Source organism: Phyllostomus hastatus, unplaced genomic scaffold (genome assembly GCF_019186645.2).
Source record: "Phyllostomus hastatus isolate PE091 unplaced genomic scaffold, TTU_PhHast_1.1 phas_contig_40, whole genome shotgun sequence".
NCBI lineage: Eukaryota > Metazoa > Chordata > Mammalia > Chiroptera > Phyllostomidae > Phyllostomus > Phyllostomus hastatus.
Window position 1 is genome coordinate 89,012,387 of NW_025333872.1, and position 23,830 is coordinate 89,036,216.

General features: G+C 49.7%; 1 protein-coding gene across 5 annotated transcripts in view; it reads left to right on the forward strand.

Moving 5' to 3' along the window:
- Positions 1–23,830, forward strand: part of PLEKHG1 (pleckstrin homology and RhoGEF domain containing G1) — a 206,489-nt gene that overhangs the window by 167,311 nt on the left and 15,348 nt on the right. For all 5 annotated transcript variants that reach the window (XM_045843148.1, XM_045843149.1, XM_045843150.1 and 2 more), the window contains 9 exons: positions 2,556–2,602; positions 6,658–6,808; positions 10,117–10,248; positions 12,315–12,497; positions 12,591–12,686; positions 12,878–12,964; positions 18,213–18,246; positions 20,604–20,681; positions 22,279–22,317. In XM_045843148.1, the coding sequence (XP_045699104.1) occupies positions 2,556–2,602; positions 6,658–6,808; positions 10,117–10,248; positions 12,315–12,497; positions 12,591–12,686; positions 12,878–12,964; positions 18,213–18,246; positions 20,604–20,681; positions 22,279–22,317 (847 nt within the window). The remainder of the gene's footprint in view (positions 1–2,555; positions 2,603–6,657; positions 6,809–10,116; positions 10,249–12,314; positions 12,498–12,590; positions 12,687–12,877; positions 12,965–18,212; positions 18,247–20,603; positions 20,682–22,278; positions 22,318–23,830) is intronic.

Below are 23,830 nucleotides of genomic sequence, written 5' to 3' on the forward strand. Positions count from 1 at the left end.
CAGAAATTCTCAATTGCCCCGAAGTCTTGAGGCTTCATTAGGGATGGTCTTCACAGGTCAAATACAGGGTGTAATTTAGACATTTTCATTGAGGTCATTGATTTTTAAGTGTGGTATTTTAAATAATCCTAAACTTCTCAGAAATTAAGGAAAGACAACCTGGCATTGCTCAGTCCCAGGTTGAGTGTAGCAGGAAGCAGGAAAGAAGCAAAAAAAAACTGAGAGGGTGCAAGCACAAACGCAGAGAAAAGCTCCAGCCTCTGACGCTAATTTACTACACCTTGGGCAAGTGACTCTGCTCTTCTCGTCCTTGGAGTCAGGGCTGGCCACCCGGTGCTCTCCAGAGCTCAACCAGTGGACACGGTGCATGAATGGGAGGCTGCCGCCAGCTCAGTACTCGCCTGGTCTCCTGGGGACATAAGTGTCATGTGAATCTGTGGGCCCAGGACCAGTGGATCTACTGCTTTTCCAGGAGAAACCAGAACTCAAGATATTTTTATTACCTATGTTTTAGAAGTTGGCAGCTAATTTGGGTTTTTTACAGTATGATGCTTGAAAGCTTGGCAGCCTTCTAAACTGGCGAGGCCATGGAGAAACAGGTACTCCCACAATTACCGGAAAACCAAACGGCACAGGCCTGTCGGAAGACAATTTGGCTCCATCTAGCAGAAGCACGTCTCAATGCACCCTTTAGTGCAACCATTCTACTCCCAGAAATCGGCTCCAAAGATACAGGGATAAAAATTCAATAAGTGGGACACTATGCTTTGCAATAACAATTGTTGGATTGTGTAGATATATACAATTTATAGGAACATTTATATATGTATACATACATATACATATAGAAATACATAGAACAGCCCAAATGTCCATAAACGAGATGCCAGTTGAGGAAGCACATAACGGAGTGCTAGGAAGCAATGAAAGCAAATTAAGAATATCTCTGTATATACCAGGGAGGGGCAGGGCGTGCCAGGGGGAAGGAATAAAAGTATGCATAGCACTGTGGTTCTCAAAGTGTGGTCCCTGGACCAGTCCCATCTAGAAGTTTGTCTGAAAGCAAATTCTCAGGACGCACTCCGGCCCTACTGCATCGGAAACTCTGGGGGGCTTGCCCAAACCCAGTGCCTGTGTTTTCACGGGCCCTCAGGTGATTCTGAAACACACTCGAGTTTGCGAGCCACTGACGTGGCTTGTTTTCATTTATCTAGGAATGAGGGATGGTATGCCTGTGTTCAAATGTGTATTTTTTAAATAAAGAAGATAAGCTGTACAACTAAATATTGGCATCTGACAGGGAAAAGGAGAAAATAAACTAGAATGGAAAGGAATAGAAGGTAGGCTTCTTTGCCTGTGCATTTCCTTGTAGAGTTGACTTTGAAACCATGGACATATTTTACATAATTATAAAGCAAAACTAAAGTTTAAAAAAGCAGTCTCCAAAAACTGAAAGCAAAGTGGAATTAGCCTAATTGTGTATCCACGTTGTTATATAATCACGCAGAGGAAATTCCAACTGATTAAAAAAGATGCTATGGACAATATTCAACCTATACACCCTTAACCATTTTCTGTCATGATATATCACCTATGGTGGTGTCAGTATTTTACCCTGAAATTGTTGAGTGTATTGTGGGATAAAGCAAATGAGTATTTATGGTAGTGTCATTGAGAACTGGAATTGGTAGGCAGAAGAAAATACAGGGTAAGAATAAAGCTAATAAAAATGCTGTAGTCGTGAATCTGAATTGCAAGTATTAGTATGAACTAAAGGATACATTTTATCTTTAAAAAAAAAAAAACCACACCATTTTTCTAACTCTGCCCACTGAAAAGGCCTAGAACTAATCATCACCCCAGCAGCAAAGAGCATCCCTGCTGCTCACACTGGGGGTTCCCAGTGCTGTTCCTACCTGAGGGAGCCAGGGCTCCGATAGGAATGAGTGTGGGAGGGCAGCCTGCAGGAAGGGCTGGAACTTCTTGCTGCACCAGGAAACGAGGCGGCTGCCGGAGGCTCTAGGTCAGGTCAGGAGCCCTTTGTCTCCTTGCAGAGTGAGGAGTTGCACATCTACACCCAGAACTGCACGAACCGTCCGAGGTATGCTCTGTGAATACACGAGGAGGAACCTGCAGGCACATAGAGCAGCTTGCTCAGGCCCTGCACGTGCTTCTGCTACGTTCTCACCACGTGGCATGTAAATGACCTACTTACATCTCCCCCACCACACTGTATAATCTACCAAAGGACGATGAGCACCTGGGCAGAAACGTTATTTCCTTCCTCTTCGTATTTACCTTCGAATTTACCTAACACAGCAGATGCTCGATAAGTGTTTATTAAACTCAAATGGGTTCAAGTGCATGTGAATTCTAGATATAACACCAGACAGATAATATGGCACAAATGATTGCCACACGGACTCAGGAGATATAGGCTCACATCATCAGAGAGACAAATTTAAAGCCCGGATGCTGTTATTTTTTATTGTTTTTAAGTGAATGTTGCTGTCTCTGCTTTTTTGCCTATAAACGCCTCTTTTGCTTCCTTGCAGAGCGAAGAGTTCCACATTTACACGCAGTACTGCACGAACTACCCGAGGTAAGCTCCGTGAGTGCTCGGGAGTACTTTTCTCCGCTTCTGTATCCGGTCGAGTCCATCGGTCCAGTGCTTGTCGGCGGCAGGCGCTACCTGCCTGGCCCTGTGCTGCACACTGTGGGGAAACTGGGAAACCTGCTGAGAACGGGTTACTGGGGGCGGAGGTGGGGGGCCCCCCAGCACTGCTCCGCTCAGGCTTCGGGCTCCCAGCAGAGCCAGGGTAGGGAGAGTCACACAAGACCTTCAAAGAGACCAGAAGGTTGCTAGGTGTCCTTCAGTGGAAAACCCAGTAAACCAGTGTATTTGGCTACAAGTCTCGTCTATTAACCCTTTTGTATGAGTGCCATGTCTTTAAAACTATCAGAAGCAATGATACTGAGTGTATATAACCTGGCCGGGGACAAGATGTTGTATTTCTGCTAGCTAAGTTCTATGACCTATGTGAGTTTTGTGGAGTTCGGAGAAAGGAAAGGTCATGGCAAGCTTAGGCGAGAAGAGAGGACCTATGGTCCGCCCTGGACCCCACCTCCGTGTTGCCTACACTGGGAGCGCTGGCAGGTGGGCAGTTCAGGGACGGGGGCAGTGCAGCCCCTGGACGTTGTTACAGGGACCATCTCAGTGAGGAGTCAGGCCTGAGACCACTGTCTGAATGTCTTGTTTTGTGCGTGAGACGTTTATTGAGCGCTTACTGATGCCTAGTCACTGTAAAGCGCTGTCAGTGATAAACGTTGCTGAATTGAACTTGCACAGCAATCCAGAGATGCCTGGGGGTTAAAAGCAAAGCAGAAGGGCCGTCCCAGTGCTGAGCACGTCCTAGGTCCCCAGCCCGTGCTAGTTTGCCGTCACCCTGCCCCATCCCCACGGCGGGGGTGAAGGAATGGGGCTCCAGTAGGTCTATTGATGGTACAAGGGTCCCATAGCTGACAAGGGGCCCCGAGAGGTTTTTCCAGCCTCAGACCTCACGCTACTGCATCCTCGTAAGGTTTCTGCACCCCACCCCCAGCCCCGATGCCTTTTTGTGGTCCCTTTTCCCACATGATCCTTGCGCTGTTATCCCAGCGGCCAGCCAGGACGAGGAGAGCCAGGGCGGTTTTACATGCTCTGCGCCGGTCATGGCAGAGACGTGTCCCTGAGCAGCAAGTGGGTGGTGGGCCCCACCTGGAAAAGAAGCCGCGGGCTGAACCCCCCATGGTGCTCCGTGGGGAGAACCAGCGGGGCCCCGGCTCAAGTGGCCCCAGAGAGCCAGCGTGGACTGAAAGGCATGGAGCCAGGGCCTCGGTCCTCCTGGTGGCAGGACACTCGCCACTGGGGATTGCGGTTTCCTCCTCCCGGTATCGGTCAGGATGTCGGGCTGGGGCGACTTATTTGATACTTCCCCCAGGTTTCCCTAGAGATCACAGATTACCTACAGTCACCTACAGATTAGTACATTTAACACCTACACACCTCCGTAGACCCACCCACAGCTGACACGGTTTCACGTCCAGGGTGTCCAGCCTTTTGGCGTCCCTGGGTCACACCGGGAGAAGAAGAGTTATCTTAGGTCCCACGTTAAATACACAAACACTGATGAAACCTGATGAGCAGAAAAAGGGGTTTAAGTAAATTCATGATTTTGTGTTGGGGCTCATCCATTGCCATCCTGGGCCAAGTACAGCCTGCGTGCTGCGGTTTGGACACCCCTGATTCTCTCCTGAAGTTTCCACATGTCTGCAGGGGTGTCAGGGAACTGTAGGATGCCCAGACTAATAAACCCGTGGTGCTCACGCTGGACGCCAGCACCGGCCCTCGTGCAGAGAAGTCACAGAGTCAGCAGCTCAGCGTCTTCCTGAGGGAAGAGAGCACACCCTGGGACTCTACAGAGTCAACACAGTTCCGGACCCGACAGGACGGTCGGCCCCCGGGCCCTCGAGGGGCCTGCCGGGAGCTGAGGGCTGTGCCCATCTCGTCTTCCGCAGGTCGTTTGAAGAAGAACTTCTGAATTTGCAATTTCGGAAGTTTATATTAAGATTTCTCTGAGTTAGGAATAAGAATGCAGAGTACAAAGTAAAGGCACCTTTTGATGCACGAGGCTTCTGTCTTCAGGGGAGAGGCGAGACCATTTGTGAAGGAACGTCTTTAAGAGCCTGTCACCCACAGCATGGCTCCGAGTTGGGTGAATGTTGAAAAGAAACAGGAACCCTCCCCCTTGCCTCCTGGCAGAGTATATTCTTTCGAGGATCGGGACCCAACTGAATGCAGCAGTGGGATACATAGCGAGTTGGAGAAGATCAAATTAATAAATACAGACTAATATAGTGCGAACTCAGTAATGTGCAATAGAAGCAAAATATACTGAGATAAAGGAGGAGTAAGTCTCCAGTGATGAGTTTTAAGGGCAGTTTCTTGGAGGAAGTGATTTTTTATTTTGAATCTGACTTGAGGAAGGAAAAAATGCATTGGAGATGCTTGAAAGACATTCTCATAAAAAAAAAAAAGACGTTTTAAGGCATTTTCAGTGGAGCAGGCCCATCCAGTTCTTGCCCAGTTCTGTGGTTTTCAAAGTCATAGAAAAAGTTTGCCTCTTTTGCCCGCTTGTCTCTGGTCAGGTTGCTCTCCGAGGCCCAAAGTTTCCCGTCCTGTCGTAAGCCAAGAGGGCCAGGGGTTTCGGCCCATCTGACAACTGTCCCTCCCCCTTCAGACGCGGGCTGGTGATATTAAATGTCGCCAGCACACCTTGACAGATGTCCACCTTCCTCATACCAGTCACGCCCCAGTGGCTCCTCTGTGAAGAGACACAGGCCGCCCCGGTTCCCCCAGGGAGGGGCCCAGGCCCCCTTAGGTCGCTGTCCTCAGATGTCGCCCGCTGCCCTGAATCCAGAGTTCAGGGCGCTCGGGCCTGGGGCAGGGTTCTCACCCTCGGACAAGAGCTGCGGCCGTCGGGTGGCCCGTGGCCCCTGAGCAGCTGATCCTGACTCTGACAAAAGCTCCTTGGTTATAGAATTTTTTTAAAGAAGTATCAAAATCTCAAGTTCAGGGGAAAATAAACCTGTGTGAATAGATACTTCTCAAAGCAGATGGGCTCCAAAGAGATTCCAATGGTGTAACTAGGAGACCTGCATCTTCCTTCCTTCCCAGGAGTTTTATTTTGTTGTTTGCCTCTATCTGATCTCCTAAATTAACTCTGAAAAGAGGTTACTGACTTGGGGAGAAATGACTTCCACCTGCCTCCTTCTAAGTTATGCGATCATAAAGCTTTGATTTATATGTGTGTGTGACTGCGCAAGCCCACCAGCTTGCCTTATGTAGAAGATCTGAGCATTGTTTCAACTGTTCTCCTAGGGTGCTCCAGGGCCGTCCTTCCTACCTTTGGGGGAGCGGGAACAGAGAAGGCATTGCGACCCCCTTTTCTAATCCACTCCGTGCAGCGCGCTCCTTAAGGAGCCAGGTTACCCAGCTGTTTCAGGAGCTGTCTTTAGAATAAGCACAGCCATTGGAGGTGGAAAGAAGGGTCTGTTCAAAGATTCGCAGAGGGAAGCTGAACTGTGGGGCAAGGTCTCCAAAGACCTGCACGTAATGGCACACCGTTTGTGCATTATACAAAGACAGCAGCAGAAGGGGTGACAACATCCAGCTTGGGGCTGGATCTCCTGGGGAGAAGGAGCTGCTTTTTCTCAGTGCAAAGGGCCCCCTCCTTGCCATCTCCCCTGTGGACATTGAGTACGGATGTGTGGTTCGGGCACTGCACAGAGACACCCGGATGGGGCACAGGTGGGGGCTAACAGCCAGTGGGCATCCCCTTTGCTAAGCTGTGCGTCCTTGTAGGGGCCAAATCCCTGGAAGGAAGGAGCTTGCTACTTAGAAGCTCTGTTACCGTCACCGTTAGAGTGCCTTTTGCTAGTTCACTCACCCAGAGGGACACCTCGGTCTAACTTACCCGGAGGCCTTCTCGTCTAGCCCTAGCGCTGTCGCTTCCCTACCTGTGCTAGGGCATTTATACCTGCACTGGCATTTAAAACCAGAATACCCATGTTAAGCAGGCGTTTCCATGGAGATGACGATATTTATTCTTCTCGCAGATCTGTGGCTGTGTTAACGGACTGCATGAGGAACAAGACCCTGGCCAAATTCTTCAGGGAGCGTCAGGAAACTCTGAAACACTCACTGCCCCTGGGGTCGTATCTCCTGAAGCCAGTTCAGCGGATCCTCAAGTATCACCTCCTTCTGCACGTGAGTTTCTGCCTGGGCCGGGGTTCTTTCCAGAGGATGAGGATTAAGTGTCTGTGTATTAGGTTTAGGGGAGAAAAAAAAGATCAGAAAAGGCTGGGGACATATGGAAACATTCTCCACACTCATACCTTACAACGGACTGATCTGCTTTGAGGAATTAGATTTATTTATGTCCGAGGCCTGCACCCCATTCACAGCAGCCCAGGAAAGGTTCGTTTCAGCTCCGATTCTCAGAGGGCTCCGGAGCCCCTCACTCTGGGCCGTGGCCGTCTCACGCAGGGGAGTTATCATCTTAATGAAAACCAGGCTTTTTCTGTTTTGTTTTATTTCCATGCGCCCTGATTCAGTAGGCAGCTGGGAGGGAGAGCGATTTGTCACAGATCAGCTTTTGTAGGGGCAGAGGGAAGGGGCTGAAAGGGGAGAAGACAGGTGAGCAGCGCGATGAGTGATCTTTGAGCTGGGCCTAGCGTCCCATCAGGGTATCTGTTCTCTATATCATTTCCCGTTCTTTTTGCAAAATTCAAGGAGGCTTTAGGCACAAAGGCAGACTTAGCACTCACATTCTCATTTCTCATCCTCCAAGGAAGTGGATAAAAATGGGGGGAAAGCGTTGTTGAAAGTAACTTTCATGTGTAGGCAGGATCGGATAGCCAATGCAGTAGGAGGAAGACAGCCTGGCGCGGTGGTTAGGGGCTGGGCTCCGGGGCGGGGCTGTAAATTGCCCGTGTGCACTGCGGCTCACAGGCAATCAATAAAAATAAAAATAAAATAATAATAATAATAAGTAAAAAAATAGGAAAGAGATTTCAATCCAGAGTTTTTCTGCATGTCAACACATCTGCAATTTATAGGTATCTCTTTTTAAATGACCCCAGGTTTCTAACTTAGACAAGCCAGGATTGCTCAGTTCATACACATCAAAAATGTTAAGAACCCTTATGTTACAGCTTTACCAGAAATTTCCCAGCTCTGTCTGGCTGCCTGGGTGGCTCATCTTTGCAGAATCTGGTGCCCTGTGAAGCCACATCGGGGATAGCACTTTAACTGTTAAATTGATGCTAATAACTTGTTAGATTAGTGGGGTTAATTTGCTAAATCAGTGTCCAAATAGTTCTTAAATAAATAATGCCTGTTTTGGGACAAACCGCTGCTGGACTCTGCTAATATGACATCGAAGACGAGTATGTCCCCACGATCTCTAAATATGGACTTCTAGGCAGGAAGAGAGCTGTCAATCAAAAGTAAATGTCTACGATCTCAGTGACATAAGCATGTCTGATATAACAAGTCGTGATCCTTACAAAAAGTTAATTGATAGAAAAATCAGCCCTTACTCTATAAGTTAATAGCCAGTGTCTTAGTCAGTCTGGGTTTATAAAAAAGTACCACAGACTTGGTGGCATTAGCAAAAACATGTATTTCTCACCGTTTCCAGAGGCCCGAGATCGGGGGGCCAGCACGGTTGAGTTCCAGTGAGAGCCCAGGGGGTCGCAGCCTCCTGCTGTCTCCCTGTTCCCTCACATGGACTAAAGCAGCAAGAGAGCTCTCGGGGGTCTCTTCCCTGAGGGCACTAACCCGTGAGGGTCCCACCCGCATGGCCTCATCACCTCCCAGAGGCCCCCACGTGAGGGGTTCGTATTTCGACATAGGCGTTCGGGGGCCGACCCGAACACGCAGTCTGTGACAGCTGGTGAGGAAGGGAAGAGGGGAGAACAGCCGTGAGAGTCATCTAAATCTAACGTCCGGATGCCTTGGAAGTATTTCTGCTTTCGTTCTTTATTGAGAGCGCCCCTTCTGTGTTGCCCACATCGCTTCAAAGCTGTGTAGCCGTCTGTGGAGATCCGCCCAAGAACACACTCCGTGCTCCTGAGTCCGCTGATGAACAGGATTGCCTCTCAGGCTAAAACAAGAAGTGAATGGTTTTTAACTTGGCTGTTGACCTCTTTCCTAAAAAAGTTTTCTTATCCTTACCTGAGGATATGTGTTTTTTTTAAATTTTATTGATTTTAGAGTGAGAGGAAAGGGCGGGAGAGAGAGAGGGGAACACTGATGTGAGAGAGAAACATTGATCGGTGGCCTCCTGTATGCGCCCTGGCTGGGGATCAAACCCGCCACCTTTCGGTGCACGGGATGACCCTCCAACCAACTGAGCCACCCATCCAGGGCTTTGCTGTTGATCTTGGCCTTTCCTGGGAGTTGTTAGTTTGGTGATACAGTTTTATAGGCCCTTTCTGAGTGTGAAAGCAGATGTAAGTTCCCTTCCAATTTCTAGCTGGATGGAAAATGTGAATACTCAGTAAAAGTAAAGAGTTGCAAAGTATGACTATAAAATGATAGAGCCAATCTTCCTAAGTTCTACCATAAGACTCCACCTCCACCCTTTAGCTTAATGAATATGCATGATGAATGTCATGGAAACGATCTGAGGGACCATAATATCTTCTTACTGTTTTTACAAAGTTATATAGAGTTATTGTTGTTTTTGTTGTAAGAAGATAGAGCTTCAATTTGATGAGCCTTTCTTGACCACCCAGCTCTCTGGTGGGCACTGTTGAGAAGATAAAGGGTTAAAGGAACTGTGCGATAGTCTCTGTCCTGACACTCTCGAGGATTCTAGGGACATGTGTCTTCCGTGCTGGGAAGAATGAGAGCAGAGATCGCGCCCTTTCTTCCCTCCTGGGATCGTGGACCCCAGCGCTAGGCTGAGTGCCGACCGTCAGAGAGCGAGCGTGAGAACCCGGAGGCCTTCCTCCGCACGCTGGGGGGTTGTCTCTGGCGAGCACCGTGTGGGCCGCGATGCCTCGACTACGTGAATGTGCACTTGCCGTGGAAGGGTTTTTTAAAGATAATATGCTATTTTCCAGTCATGTGTTATTCATCAAGCCCTGTGTGAGACACTTCCTCTCTCTGGGAGAAAAAGAGTAAGTAAGTTTGCCATCCTGTAAGAGCGAGAACTCTCTGACATGGGCCCCAGGAAGCTCAGAAATCTGACTCTAATGCCCACTCTCACATCTGCTGCAACAACCATACTCTCTCCGTGAGGCTTGACGGCTGTGTGCAGGTTCCTGCTCTTTGTCGCGACACTCCAATCCACTTCTGTCTTTCCTAGCTCCCTTTTCTTTCCCATCTAGCCCTTTTGTCCTCGGTGTTTCTGGGAAGTTATCTCAACTTCTTAAAGAAGGGTGGTAGTGTGTAAGTAATTAAGCAGAAATAAAACACGGGGAACTAATTGACATTTGTTTCCTTGAATAAATGGAGAAAAATGGAAAATATCTAGTTTGGGTTGTTGTTTTTGTTTTTTTTTTAAGGAAATAGAAAACCACCTAGACAAGGACACAGAAGGCTACGACGTGGTGCTGGACGCCATCGACACGATGCAGCGGGTCGCCTGGCACATCAACGACATGAAGCGGAAACACGAGCACGCGGTCCGGCTGCAGGTGAGCTCGTGCGGCGGCGGCGCCTGGCGCTGCTGCAGGTGCGCCGGCCTCTCCTAGACCCGGTGTCAAAGCCGCTCGGTGCTGCACCTCGGTCACGGTCTTCCCCCGGGTCCTGAGGAAGGATCAGCACCCCGATAACGCCCATGTCGTTGAATACAATATTTAGGACCAAGTCCCGTGGTAACTTTTAAACGAATTGCTTGCTCATATCCCCTTCGGTGATCCAAGTTAAAATGTTGAGTCTCCTGAGGCCTTATCTTATGTTAATTACAATGAAGTAATTTTTTTTTTAGTTAAAGATTTTATTTATTTATTTATCTATTTTTAGGCAGAGGGGAGGGTGGGAGAGAGGAAGAGAAACATCAATGTGTGGTTGCCTTTCACGTGCCCCCCACTGAGGACCTGGCCTGCAACCCAGGCATGTGCCCTGACTGGGAATCGAACCAGCGATGCTTTGGTTTACAGGCCAGCACTCAGTCCATGAAGCCACACCAGCCAGGGCACAAAGAAGTAATTCTTGTTGAAATGAACTCTCTCTAAGCTGTTTAAAAGTTTGTTTGTTTGTTTGTTTGTTTGTTTGTTTTTCTCCTTAAACTTCTAGTCTTCTGTCACTCGTTCATGCACAGTCACAAGGTGGTCGATATGCGTGTGGTAGTGGGACAGGGGACCCCGAGAGAGGAGAGCTGAGTCTGCAGCCAGGTCCTTTGCAGTTTCCTGTGGGATGAGAACCACCATTGCATTTTAGGTTCCTCATTTTTAAAATAAGACAGACGAGGGCTTGCTAAGGCTCCTCCTGGAACCAGCATTTTGAGCCCTAAGTCCCTGAAAACTTTTGGTAGATGCTGAGCCAGTGGTCATGTGCTGGGCACCTCGAAAGATACTTTATTAAAAAACAAAAGGCCGTGTGGGCCCAGAGGAAGTAGCCAGGCTCCTGGGTGTCTCTGGAGTGAGACACAAAGCCCAGAGTGACTCCAGGTTCCGCAGAACACCCGTGCCTGACTCAGGAATAAAAGACACGTTATTTGGCCCAGAGCTGCGAACAAAATCCTGGGTTTCACTGAGAGGCAGCCAGAGTGCGGTATGATGCAATCCACTATCAAAAATCAAAGGAAAGGGATGTTCTCATCTCTCAGGCCATGTCTGTTTTTTGTAGCAATAAAAAGGGTTTAAAGCTTCATCGTTCGAATGTTTTGTGGACGTAATGTCAGACATGATGTCTGTTGCATTTCCAAACATGGCTAAAGGACTAGGTTTTCATACCTTGCGAATCTGTTTGGCGTTCTGCAGATGCCGCTGGCTCCGCCTCCGGCTCCGACTCCTCTCCTTTCCTCTCCACGTGCACTTTCCACCAAAGACGTTTCATTCGTCTGTCCTGGGGGCTGCGTAGTTAGATTCTGTTTGCGGACATTTCACTTTTCAAAGTAATACGTCCAGCTTCCTTAAGAAATATCGATGTGGATGTACAGTACATCCCAGAGAAACTTCAGAGTCCTGTTATCAATCTATATTTACCAGGTTCCATCCAAAACCTAGTGGGGAAGAAATGTTCATTTCCTTTCCCTAAATAAATGGGATTACTAGCAGGAATTTTCTGAGATGACATGTCTTGTATGATTTTCCACAGGCTTTAGTTTTAAGTGACTGATACATGGTGTGGACTTCCGTTTCTGGAAGAAGTTATCCGGGTCCATAGCTCTCAAGGGTTTTGTCCAGAGGCTAGGGGCTGAGAAAGTCAAGGGCAGGATGCCTACTGAGAAGGTCACACACCAATGGCCTCTTGACGCAGCCAGCCCTGGGAGGGGGGTGATCTAGGATGGAAGTAAGTAATTGGCATCTTGTGAACCAACAACGGATTCATTTCTGTTAACTCTAAACGACACCACCCAGAAATGTGGATGAATGTCGTGGATGGTAGACCCCGTCAGACCCCACGTAGATCCCCTGGGCCCTGTCGCAGGTATTTAGATGCCATTCTGGAGGCTCCAGGAACGGGCCGCCGTGCGTTCGCGGCCTCGCCACCCGCCTCCTGTGCCATTGCAAGACACATCCATTTGTTGGTCTTCCAGGAGATCCAGAGTCTGCTCACCAACTGGAAGGGGCCCGACCTGACCAGCTACGGGGAGCTGGTGCTGGAAGGGACCTTCCGCCTCCAGCGGGCCAAGAACGAGCGGACCCTCTTCCTCTTCGACAAGGCGCTTCTCATCACGAAGAAGCGAGACGACACGTTTACGTACAAAGCTCACATCCTGGTAGGTGGGCAGGGTGGTCACGGGCAGGGACGTCGGGGGCCCGTTGTTGCGTCCCCTCCAAGCGACCTCACGCTGTCTCTGCTCCCCGCGCAGTGTGGCAACCTCATGCTCGTGGAGGTGATCCCCAAGGAGCCGCTCAGCTTCAGCGTCTTCCACTACAAGAACCCCAAGCTGCAGCACACGGTTCAGGTAAAAGCCAGGCCCCAGCTCCCTGCGAGGCCCGCTCTCCGTGACAATGAGCACCCTGCGCCAGGAAGGCTTCCCAGAGCTTTCTGGCTGCACGGTGTGTTTTCCATGCCGTCAGAGGCTTAAAGGGACCTGGGAATCTCGGTGGCGGCAGAGGCCAGACCTGTCTGACTGTCCGAACCTCCTTCCTGTAGGCGAAGTCGCAGCAGGACAAACGCCTGTGGATTCTGCACCTGAAGAGGCTGATCCTGGAGAATCACGCGGCCAAGATTCCAGCGAAGGTGAGACTGCGAGGCCAGTGCACAGCGGTGTGTGAGGACATGCAGGTCCTAGGGAGGCAGCCAGGCAGCAGTGAACGCCCAACTTCCACATGAAGGAGAGAGAGAGAGGGCGGGCCCGCCAGGCACCGGCTAACCCAGCCGTTTGCACCGAGAGGGTTCACATGTAGTGAGTGAGACACTGCAGAGACGTTTTGGTTTTTGGTTTGTTTTTTAAATTGTGTTTTTCTTTGGGGGCTTGAAAGAAGAAAAAATAAGGAAAAGACTACCAGTAAATTTCTAGAGAACGAGTGGGAGACCAAGGGAGCCGTGAGAACTGTCCGGAGGTGCGCTGGGCGTGGGCGGTGCACGGAGCTGGCTTGGCGTGAGGCCAGCCAGGCCCTGGCTCTGCTGGGAAGGGACGTGGAGGCGAGGGAGCTGGCCGTGCATTATTATTTCACCATCTGCTACACAGGATGAATTCGTGAAGGTATAAGCCAAGTGATGAGGAAGGGTAAAGTATTCAATTTCAGTTGAGTGGGGAGAGGAAGGAAAATGCCTTTCAGTATCTTGAAGGATGAGGAATGTCTTTATTAAGTGGAGGAAATGCGAGAGGAAAATCAAGCCGAAGGAACAGCATAAACAAAACCAAGATGGGAGGGCCGAGTCCTCAGGAGAGGGAGCTGGAGGCGAGGCGGGAGACCTGGAGGGCAGCCAGCCAGGCTGTGAAGGGCTTCAACCCCACACACGAGGAGTCGGGATCGTGCTGGTGGCGGGAGGCCACTGAAGGTTTTGGAGGAAGCGGATGGCACAGCCTGCCCCCTGCTCTGAGAGCGTGCCTCTGGGAGCAGTGGGGCAGTGAATGGGAGGGGTGAGACTGGAGGCAGGAGGGGAGTTAACGAGAGCCACCGAAATAGCCTGGAAAATGGACGAGGGGCACTGCCAAGGAGCCACAGCACGCGAGGGGGAGCAGATGCCAAACCCATCACCGGGGCAGAGGGAACAGGGGTTTGCCCACTAAGTGCATGAGGAGAGGGAGAAATGAGAGTCAGGGATGAGTCAGGAGCTGGGCCAAGAGGGTGGTGTCGTAAGCTCCAAAATAGGCGGCAGAGGGGAGGAACCGGTCGGATGGGAGCGAGAGGGCAGAGCGCTCGCCCGTGCGCCGGGGTGGGTCCGCTGCAGGTGGAAATTCAGGTCTTGGAAGCTGTGGGTCTGGAGGCTCTCTCCACCCGGACTGCTTGGGGTTGCTGGGAGGGCCCTGCAGAATGTCTAGAGGGGGGAGAACCCTTGGGCATCCCCACAACTACTCGATCTACAGCGCGGTGGGGGGTTTGGGGAACACCGGAGGGACCAGCAGCAGGGAGGCAGTCAGACCACGGGGAGAAAGGCGTGGCAACAAAGGAAGGGAAGAATCTCAGGGAGAGGGAGCGAAGTCCCAGCCTCAGACGCTGCAGAGGGCAAAACAGACGCAAACAGAAAAGTAGCCCTCAGGTTTGTCCACGCAGGGACCAGGGAGAGACCATGGCGAGTGGAAGAGAAAAGGCAGGAGGAGGAACGGACTGGGTGTAGGCTTATCTTTTTTAAACAGAGTTCAGAGAAGGCAAAGGGAGGAAGTTTGAGGGAAGATGAGATCAAAGCGAGGCACTTTCTGAAGGTGAGGAGTGACGGGTCACGTGACACGTAAACCAGAGGGGAAGGAGGCAGGGGAAGCGGGAGACAGTCAGGGTAAGTGGAGGGATGCTCCTTGGAGTGTGGCCTGGGGGGAGTGGCAGGAGGGGATCAGAAGCTCAGGTCCAGGGGTCAGTTTTGAGGGCCAGCCACGTCTTTCCTGGGCTCAGGGAGAAGAAAGGTGAGAGAGGACAGAGAAGCTTTGAGGTGGATCAGAGGGAAGATCAGGGGTTCGATCTCACTGCTGTCAGTGGTGATGTCAGCTGCTGCACGAGGGAAGCAAAGATGGGGTTGCAAGCGGAAAGGTCCAGGACACTTGCTGAAGAAATGGACCATCCAGTCAGTAGGGACGACCACACTGACCTGGGAAAGGCATCACAGACCGCGCTGAAGCTGGCCACCGTGAGTCAGTGGGGTGAGATCGTTTTCAGATCTACTCAGCAACTCAGCAGCTAGTGCTGAGGCACCACGGTGCACATGGGTCCCCCAGCGGTGGGGGCTGGTGAGGGAAGGCTCACAGGGCAGGGAAGGCAGGGTGCCCACCAGCACCTATGGCAGCAATTGAGCGGGATTTCCAGGCTGAGGGGACGGTGAAACCAACTAGGATAATAGGAAGGGGGGAGGGGCGTGGCCTTGTAAAGTCAGAGAACTGGTTTGGCGGGAGTTGAAGGTGGAAGTATTGAGGTCTGTAGCCGGAGAAGGGGCCTTGGGAGCCCCGCCTTTGAGGCAGGGCAGCCCTGGGTGGCAGCAGGGTTCTGCGGGCAGCTATGAGTACATGCTGCTGTTCTGGAGTGGCAGGAAAGGCTAGAGAGAGGATGTGGCAAGGAGCCGGGTGAGGGCGGAGCACGGAGTATCCGCATGGATGGTGAACTGGTTGGTCCATGCCAGGGCGGGGAGGAGGGAACTGGGGCAGAGAGCGGGGTGAGACCTCGAGAGTGGAACTGGGTGGAAAATAAGGACGCACGAGATTTCTCCCAGGGTCAGTTTGGCCCCCTGTATATTTTGAAAAGCACCTGCAGCGCCTTCTCAGGGGTGGCCCGCAATGATGTCGTGCCCAGGAAATGAGTGTGCAGGGGTGTGTGCTCCATCCGAGGCAGGAGTCTCAGGTGGTTCCAGATGTCAGGTAGCTCACGCAGACAGGTGACTGCGCTTTCTTCTCGGTTAGTCATTCGATTGCCGGCCTGCGCCTTGCTATGCCCCTCTGAGCAGTGGCAGGGTGTCTCTGACACGCCCCACCTGTGTTTACCTGTCTGGGAATTCAGATCTACCAAGGGCAGTTAGAGGCCATGACGAAACAAGACTGGCTGACACACCTGTCCCCCTCCTCCTGCGCGCTCGCTAGGTGTGTGTGTGTTCCAGGCAGTCTTTCCTTTGTGTGACAAACGGCCACTACAGAATTGTACCTTTTAGCCCACTTCCTTTTAGAATCTAATTCTCTTTCAGCTACACCTCCTTGAGCGTACCTGCACTGTGCTGGGTACTTCATATTCCTGTCTCACCCCACGCAAAGCACCTGCTGAGAGAGGCCCTGCCCCCCCCCCCCCACTCCGGAGAAGCGAACACAGAGGCTCAGGGGCTGTGAGCGATGTGCCCCAGTTTACGCACAGCTAGTGGTGGTGCACGGCCGGCCCGCTCCAGCCCAGGTCTGCCTGGCTCCAGAGAGCCGGTCTGCACCGCATCGTTTCCAGTGGTGATGCAAACACACTCATTTCATGCCCTTTAGCCACTGGGGTGATATCATAATTTTCTCGTTTATTTAAGCAGATTATTGATTTGGATTTTCACTTCTTTTCTTGACTGTTTCTTAATTGCTTTCTTAAAACTATCCAAAGGTATTCCCATTGAATAAAGGAAACGCATAATGGGGAATTTTTTTAACATCAGAAAATGCGTCACCAGCCTGATAATGCTAACACAGTTGTGGGAAATTCATCAGTGTAGTTCCTCCCAGCCCCCTCCAGTCCTTTAATTCAGTGATGGTCCCTGGCTGACCCCTAGTGGAAAGTGTGGGAATAGCACTTTAAGGTCAAGTTGATAGATGCCCAAAAGGTTCTTGGAAATAGTCACATGGCCTGTTCACATACACGGTGTATAAGCGAACTCTCGCCCAGATTAACTGAGAAGAAAGGTGAAGGTAGAGACTTTTGCTTGTATATGTTCCCCTGGCTCTGTAATTGCACTACACAGAAACTGACCTAACAGGTGCATTTGAAATTAATTCCAACAAGTAATCTCAAAGTCTGAATGGATGATAAAAATATCAGTGTTATAACAAAAGCGTGTTTTCTCCAAGTTATGGAGACTGAATAAAGTCTTCTTTCTCACCCCGTTCATTTAAAAAAAAAATGATTGCCACTCAGTCTAAATATTTTCACTGTGATGTCACAGATTGTGGCAAAATACAAGGAAAAGAACTTTTAAGGTAATTTTTAGCATAATGTTTGTAGATTCAGTTACATTACCCTTAAAAAATGAAAATTACATTAAAGAAGCAAGAAAGGCTACCCAACCTAGTTTTTTTTCTTTTTTTAATCCTCAGGCAGTTATGGTGATTATCTTATCCTTTTAAATTCCCTGAAATATTAATAACTTACGACAACAGTAATAATTTTTCAAAGCCTCAAAGCATGGAACTCTTGAAGCGGAGGCAGAGGTGGGGAGAAGTATGTGTGGAGGAAGTGAAAGTCAAGGTCCTCAGGCCCATTGGGGGTGGGGGGGCGCCGAGTACCTAGCGTTTGGTTCCAGCAGCAGCTCTGGCAGGCAGGCCCTGTGACCTTCTTCAGGCTGGGGGAGCGCATTCACAGACGAGAGAGCACCCACCAAGCAAGTGCCAGAGCGAGATCACAAACCCAAAGTCCTTCAGAGCCCTTTGCTCGCACCGCACCACAGCTCCATCCCCTTCTGGGAGATCCCAGGGCATACACAAAAGGTGGGAGGTGCAAGGGTGCTGTAGGGAGCCAGGAGAGTTAGCTGATGATAATCTCGTAGCATTTGGAAGGAGGGAAACAGGAAATTTGCAGCAATCTTTTTTGAGTGAGGTGGGGAAGACCAGTTGTGCAGATCCCAGGCCCCATCCCCTGGGCTTTTGGTTCAGCAGATAAGGGCTGAGTTCAGGGGATCAGGGTTGGGCAGCAGGAAGCTGCGTTTTACAATAAGCTGACCAACAGATGCTAACCACCAGCCTGGTTCTGGAACTGTTTGGTGAAATGTTTCCTATTTCTCCTCTCCCCTCTTCCCCTCTTCCCACCTAACCCCACCCCCTGTTTCTCTTCTGTTTTCTCTCTTCCTCCTTCTCCCTCCCTTTGTCTTCCACCCTCTCCCTCCCTCCCTCCTTCCTTCCCTCCCTCCTTCCTTCCTTCCAGGGCGGGGCTGAGGTTTAGCTCTGGTGCTTCTGGGTGCAGCATCCACTCCCCACATGGGGGCGTTTCTTTGTTTGAATCCCTTGAACTATATGTGTTAATGCCTCAAAGAAAGAATGAATTTATTTGAAAGTTTTTCAAAAACCCCTTATTGGTGGGCTAAGACCCATATTAGGACTGGTAATTTAAAGCAGCCCCCGCAAGAAAAGGTCATTGCAATGACAGCTACACTTTCTTTCTTTCAGGCCAAGCAAGCAATACTTGAAATGGATGCCATTCGTAAGTCTGGTTTTCTTTACAGAATTTGGAATTTCATTTTCTATTTGTATCTATCCCATTTTTCTAACTTGAAGTTTATAACAGTGTCAATTGTAAGAAGTAGCAGCGCTCCACTGTTTCAAAAACCAGAATAGGCAGTGTTATCTCTTCCCGACACACCGATCCATTTCTCCACTGATTCCTCCCACTTTCTCTGTGAGTCCCCCAGCTGGCAGTGAGGTGAGGGCCCTGTATTGACTACCGTATTTTGCCGTGTATAATTCGCACTTTTTTGCCCAAATTTTTTAGGGAAAAATAAGGGTGAGCATTATACATGGGTAATAGTGATTCCGTACCTATATAAATGTTTCTATTCTTTCATTTATGTGTATGCATTAAACGTGTAACTGTAGAAAGCAATAACGATATCCGTACACAAAATAATGTCCTGGAATACGATAACCAGTTTTGTTCCTACATGTAAATAAATAAATAATTGAATTGCAACATTAAAACAGAAGACTTTTTCCTGACAGTTTGGGCCAACAAACGTAGTCGCGCACATTATACACAGAAGCGCATTATATATGGCAAAATACGGTAGCGATGTAGATGCACTTCTAGGGTCAGCTCCCCCCCATCTCCGCCTGCACCCACCGGTGAGGCCTCACAGCCCGCCTCCCACCTCACCCACCCAGAGAACGTCACTGTGGATTATCTGATGGCCTCCTGGCAACTAGATAGTTCCTGGTTTCCCGATAACAGCCCACATTTCAAAATCACAACTGCCCCACCGAGGCGATTGTATTTCTAGGCTTCTACAAGCAGGCAGAGAATGAATACAAAGTCTCTTCCATTCTTCCATAAAACAAGACCCTGTTCTACAGCACTTATCACAGTCTTGTCACCTCCCAGGCTAAGTGGGAGAAAAAGGGAAGCGATGACTTTAAGGCCTGACAGCCAGGCCTGACAGACTTTTACTAAAACCTTGCAAAGGCACTTACTTTTGAAGAGTCTTTCCCCAAGGGTGAACACTGACTCGCTGACCCTCCAGCCAGCTGGTGGGTGACTCCGGAAGAACAAACATTCCCGAGGGACCGAGATGAGCGCCCCTGCCACGGTGGCTGGGAGTCCCCGTTTCAGGGCCACCAGATTCTGAGGGGTGATCCCCACACTGGGCTCACTGCCCTGGGGTCTCTAAATCCCCACATTTGACTCAGTGGAAGTCTCTAAGATTTTAATAAAAGCATTCTGAGGAGAAGGCAAGGTCGGGAATGGCCAGGTGAGAATTCGGAGGAAAGGTGGAGGGAGAGGTGGATCCGAAGAGGCCAGCCCCTGTTGCGATGAATTCCATGTAGTGAAATGACTTACTTATTTCCAGGGTCTGGGCCAGCTCCTGAGCACCATTAAGATTTTATGGTGCACAGAATAATTTCAAGCCACAGATTGGTGCCCCATGTCTCTCTCTCTTCTGGGTCCCGGACAAGGCCAGGCCAGGCCAGCCTAGCCTAGGAAAATAACCTTATGTGCCCTACGCTGACTTTGGACTTCGCCGAGTGTGAACAGAGTAGGCCAGTCCACTGGAAGAAATGGCTTCATTCATACAACTTTACCACTAACATTGGAGAAGTGTATGTGGTCTTTATAACCCTCAGAACTCTCTCAGACTTTAGATGCCTCTGAATAGCATTCACCCTGATCTGAAGATCACCGGTCTACAGCTCCCTCCTTGAATTGTTACTCCATCCTTGGGCTCCAGCATGCAGATGGTCACTGAGGTGCTGCAGTGCTTTAGGGTTAGACCAGATTTCCTTAATCCAAAGTCTGCTCTACACGCCCTTTAGCTGGGGCGGCCAGACAAACAACAGGAATCAAATGAAAGCCCTCTTCTGATAAGAGAACCTAAAGCACTCATCAGACCTCCAAGGAGCCAGGTCTAGACAGACTAATTACCAGTCACCGAACTGGAGGGCGCGCCCACGGGGCAGGAAGGGCTCGCCACCGGGCACACACGCCTCACAGAACTCTCCAGGTGCTATTTCCCGACAGGGCCTCCGCTGCGTGCAGCCCGTCACCGCCGTCTATCTGTCAGGGGCCCGGTAACACGCTCAGCCACACCGAGTTTTGTTCTAGGGGCATTTTCTGACCTCTGTGGGTCACAGTGGCAGTAGCAAGTCAGAGAGAGAGAGAGAGAGAGGGCGAGAGGGCACTCAACTTGCTACCCAGGAGTCGCAACATAAACCAAGACCCGAGGGGCGTGTTGAACACCAGTTGTGGTTCAAGAAGGGCTATGATGTCGGAGAAAGAGAATAAACACAAACGCGTAGGAATCCCAACCCCGCCTAACCCAGATTCTGATGCGTGCGTTGTCTTTGCAGATTATCCAGGCTTCTGTTACAGCCCTGAGGGGGAGGCGAAAGCACTTTCCACTCCCTACCGGCCGAGGAGAAAATCTGGTAATTCGAACATTGTGATCACAGTGTCCTAAGTATGGGTGGGGGGGGGACTGTTGATGAAAGTCCCTTTCCAAAAGGCATTTTCCTTCTGGCTCTGGCGTTCACAGCCTGTCCCAGTAAAACTGAGGCTGCATCAAGATAGGGCTCTCAAGCTTTTGTTCTAAAACTCTTTTCTACCTCACTTTCTCTTTCCCATTGATTATAACACGTATTAATCAAGTAATTTTGCTTTGCATAGCATCTTACCATCAGCACCCATGCACTTAAACCCTATTTACCGTCACCAGTGAAAACATTTTATCCTGTGACACATAGCAACAATCAAACTTAAAATTGTGACACGCAGTTGCTGAACCAGACCTCACATTATCTGTTTTTCATTTGAATCTGTTTACTGAGTACCTACCTAATCCATGCCGAGGACCAGAGTGCAAGAATAAATAATGCACATGACTGCTGCTTGCCGGGAGTTCATAGTCTAGTGGGGAAGTCAAAGAAGTGACTAAATGCCAGTGTGTGTGGTAGAGCTGCGGGAGAGGTTGGATGGGAGGCTCCTTTGGGAGTCCAAGGAGAGGTTAGCCCTCCAGGAAGCAGAGAGCAGACTTCGGGAAGCAGAGGACAGCACCCCCTATGGAACCCAGTGGCTCAGGAGGCAGATGGGGGAGGAGACTAGCTCACGCAGAGGGCCTGGGATTTGAGACAGCATATCTCAGATGGGACATCTGTTACCAGTTGCTCTGAGCGGCTGGAACACGGGGTGGAGCTGGGGGTGGGGGCGGGCGAGGTGAAGCAGAGAGAGAGGTACATACTGCCAGAGATCAGAGAGGGGCCCGACTGTGGAAGGCTAGTAGGCTACACCCAGTGTTGGAGCTCTATCCTGCAAGCCACGGAAAGATACCAAGCCATGAAATATTTGCCCTTCGAAAACGGAATTCTGGCTGGATACGGAAAATGAGGTGGGCAGGGAGACCAGACTGGAAGCTGTCTCTCCCATCTGGGTGAGAGATGATGAGGCTGGGTGACGACACTAGTGAGTGGGGTGGAGCCCTCCCAGGACCCACAAGACGCATGGATGAAAGCAGGGCAAAGGTCCTGGTCGATACCTTGCAGGATATAGTCAGTGAGAACCAAGATAAGAAACACAGATGAAGGAGCAGGCGTGGGGGGAGACTGGGGAGCCCAGGCGGAGACCTGCTGCGTTTGCTGGGTCTGCGGGAACGCCAGGGAAATGCCACACTGGCGGTCGGCAGCTGAGGCCTGAGGCTTGGGGCTGGGGTCCAGCCTGAGCGTATAAAGTCGAACATTATCAGCTGGCAGTTGTTACAGGTGGCAGTTACAGCTCAGGGAGTTGCCACGCCGGTTGGCAGGGCTGGTGTCTCTCCGTGACTCCTGACCACACAGTCCAGGGTTTGCCCCACAGCTTTGATGAGGCGAGAGTCTGGCCGCTACGGATCTCCAAGCAGTGGCGCCTTAGGTGACTCTGATGGAAAGTGTCTAGAGCTGAAATAATTTGCCCAGAAACTAATAATTTACTTGTAGAGGAAAAAAATTCTTGATTTGGTTTTGCAAATGACACTGGCCTTCTTTTTTCTCCCAGAACCTTCCTCAAGATCACATAAAGTTTTGAAGACCAGTGGTAAGTCCTAAAATAGCTTTTCTTTTTCTTCGTTGTTGATGTTGACTAAATCAAGCCTTACACACCCAAAAAGCACCAGATGAATTACAGATTGACAGGCTGAATTAACTTCTACAAGGGAGGACCCCAAACAACTTGGATTTATTTATAAAAAATTGTGGTTTTATTTTTACATATTTCAACCTCAGTCACGCTCAAAGTACTCTCCATATGATTCCATATATCCATCAAGATGTTGTTTTCAACTGCTCATTGGCAAAACCTCTCCCTTTGCGGACTTTTTTCATCCACAGAAACAAAAAAAAATTGCTAGGGGCATAATCGGGAGAATAAGGTGGGTGGGGCAGGGCAGCCATGCCCCTCTGGGTCAGAAACTGCTGAACACTCAGTGAGGTGCGGGCAGGTGCACTCATAAAGCCCCTGTCATGAAATGGGCTAACGCGTTGAGTCTTCAAAAAGAATTCATTGGATCCTAATGCAGCCTCTCACAACAACACCAGTTGGTGCACTGACACAGATGGGCTCTGAGAAGGCTCACCTAGTGGGGAAGACTGTACTGCAAGGGGCCTGCCCTCCATAAGATAATTCTGGGGGGTTTTTTGGGTCTCCCCCCTCCACCGCCTCATGTAAGTAGAAGTGCCCCATTATAAAATGTAAAGTCAAATGATATAAAACATTTGCAATATAGTTAACAGGTATAAAAGGATTAATATGCCTATTATTAAAAGAAATTCTAGCCCTGGCTGGCATAGCTCAGTGGATTGAGCACGGGCTGCAAACCAAAGTGTCCCAGGTTCGATTCCCAGCCAGGGTACATGCCTGGGTTGCAGGCCATGACCCCCAGCAACCTCACATTGATGTTTCTCTCTCTCTCTATCTCCCTCCTTTCCCCTCTAAAAATAAACAAATAAAATCTTTAAAAAAAAATTCTATATATCAAAATGGAGAGAAATAGGACCCTTTTTAAAAGACAGACAATATAACTGGGCAGTTTCACAGAAGAAACACAAACTGCCAATAAAGTTTATAAATGGTGACCTGTGTTAGTCATGAGAAAAGTCATACATTTAAGTGAGATAATGGGGGGGGGGGGCATGAGCTTGACCAACAGATACAGGAAAGCAGGCACTTTGAAACTCTTCATGTGTAAATTTCTGCAACCTTTTTGGAGCAAAATGTGGTAATATCCATTTACATTTAAAATGTGCATTATAGGGACTATTCTGCAGCTGTCAGAAAGAAGGAAGCACATCTCTACCTACTGACAAGCATGTCCACATATATTTAGCAAGAAATGCAATGTTTCACGTTGCACCTTTATTTTAAAAACAAACACTTAGCTTTGTGGTGGGATGGGGGCAGCGGGAAGGGACCTGGAAATGTGAACATCACACTGTGAAGTCCGGTTACCTCCACTGGCTGGGATTCGTGGAGAAGGTTTGATCCCTTTTTCCTTTATATGCTTCTTTAATTAAGCAACTTTTAACGATGAAATGCACATAATCCAGGCGCA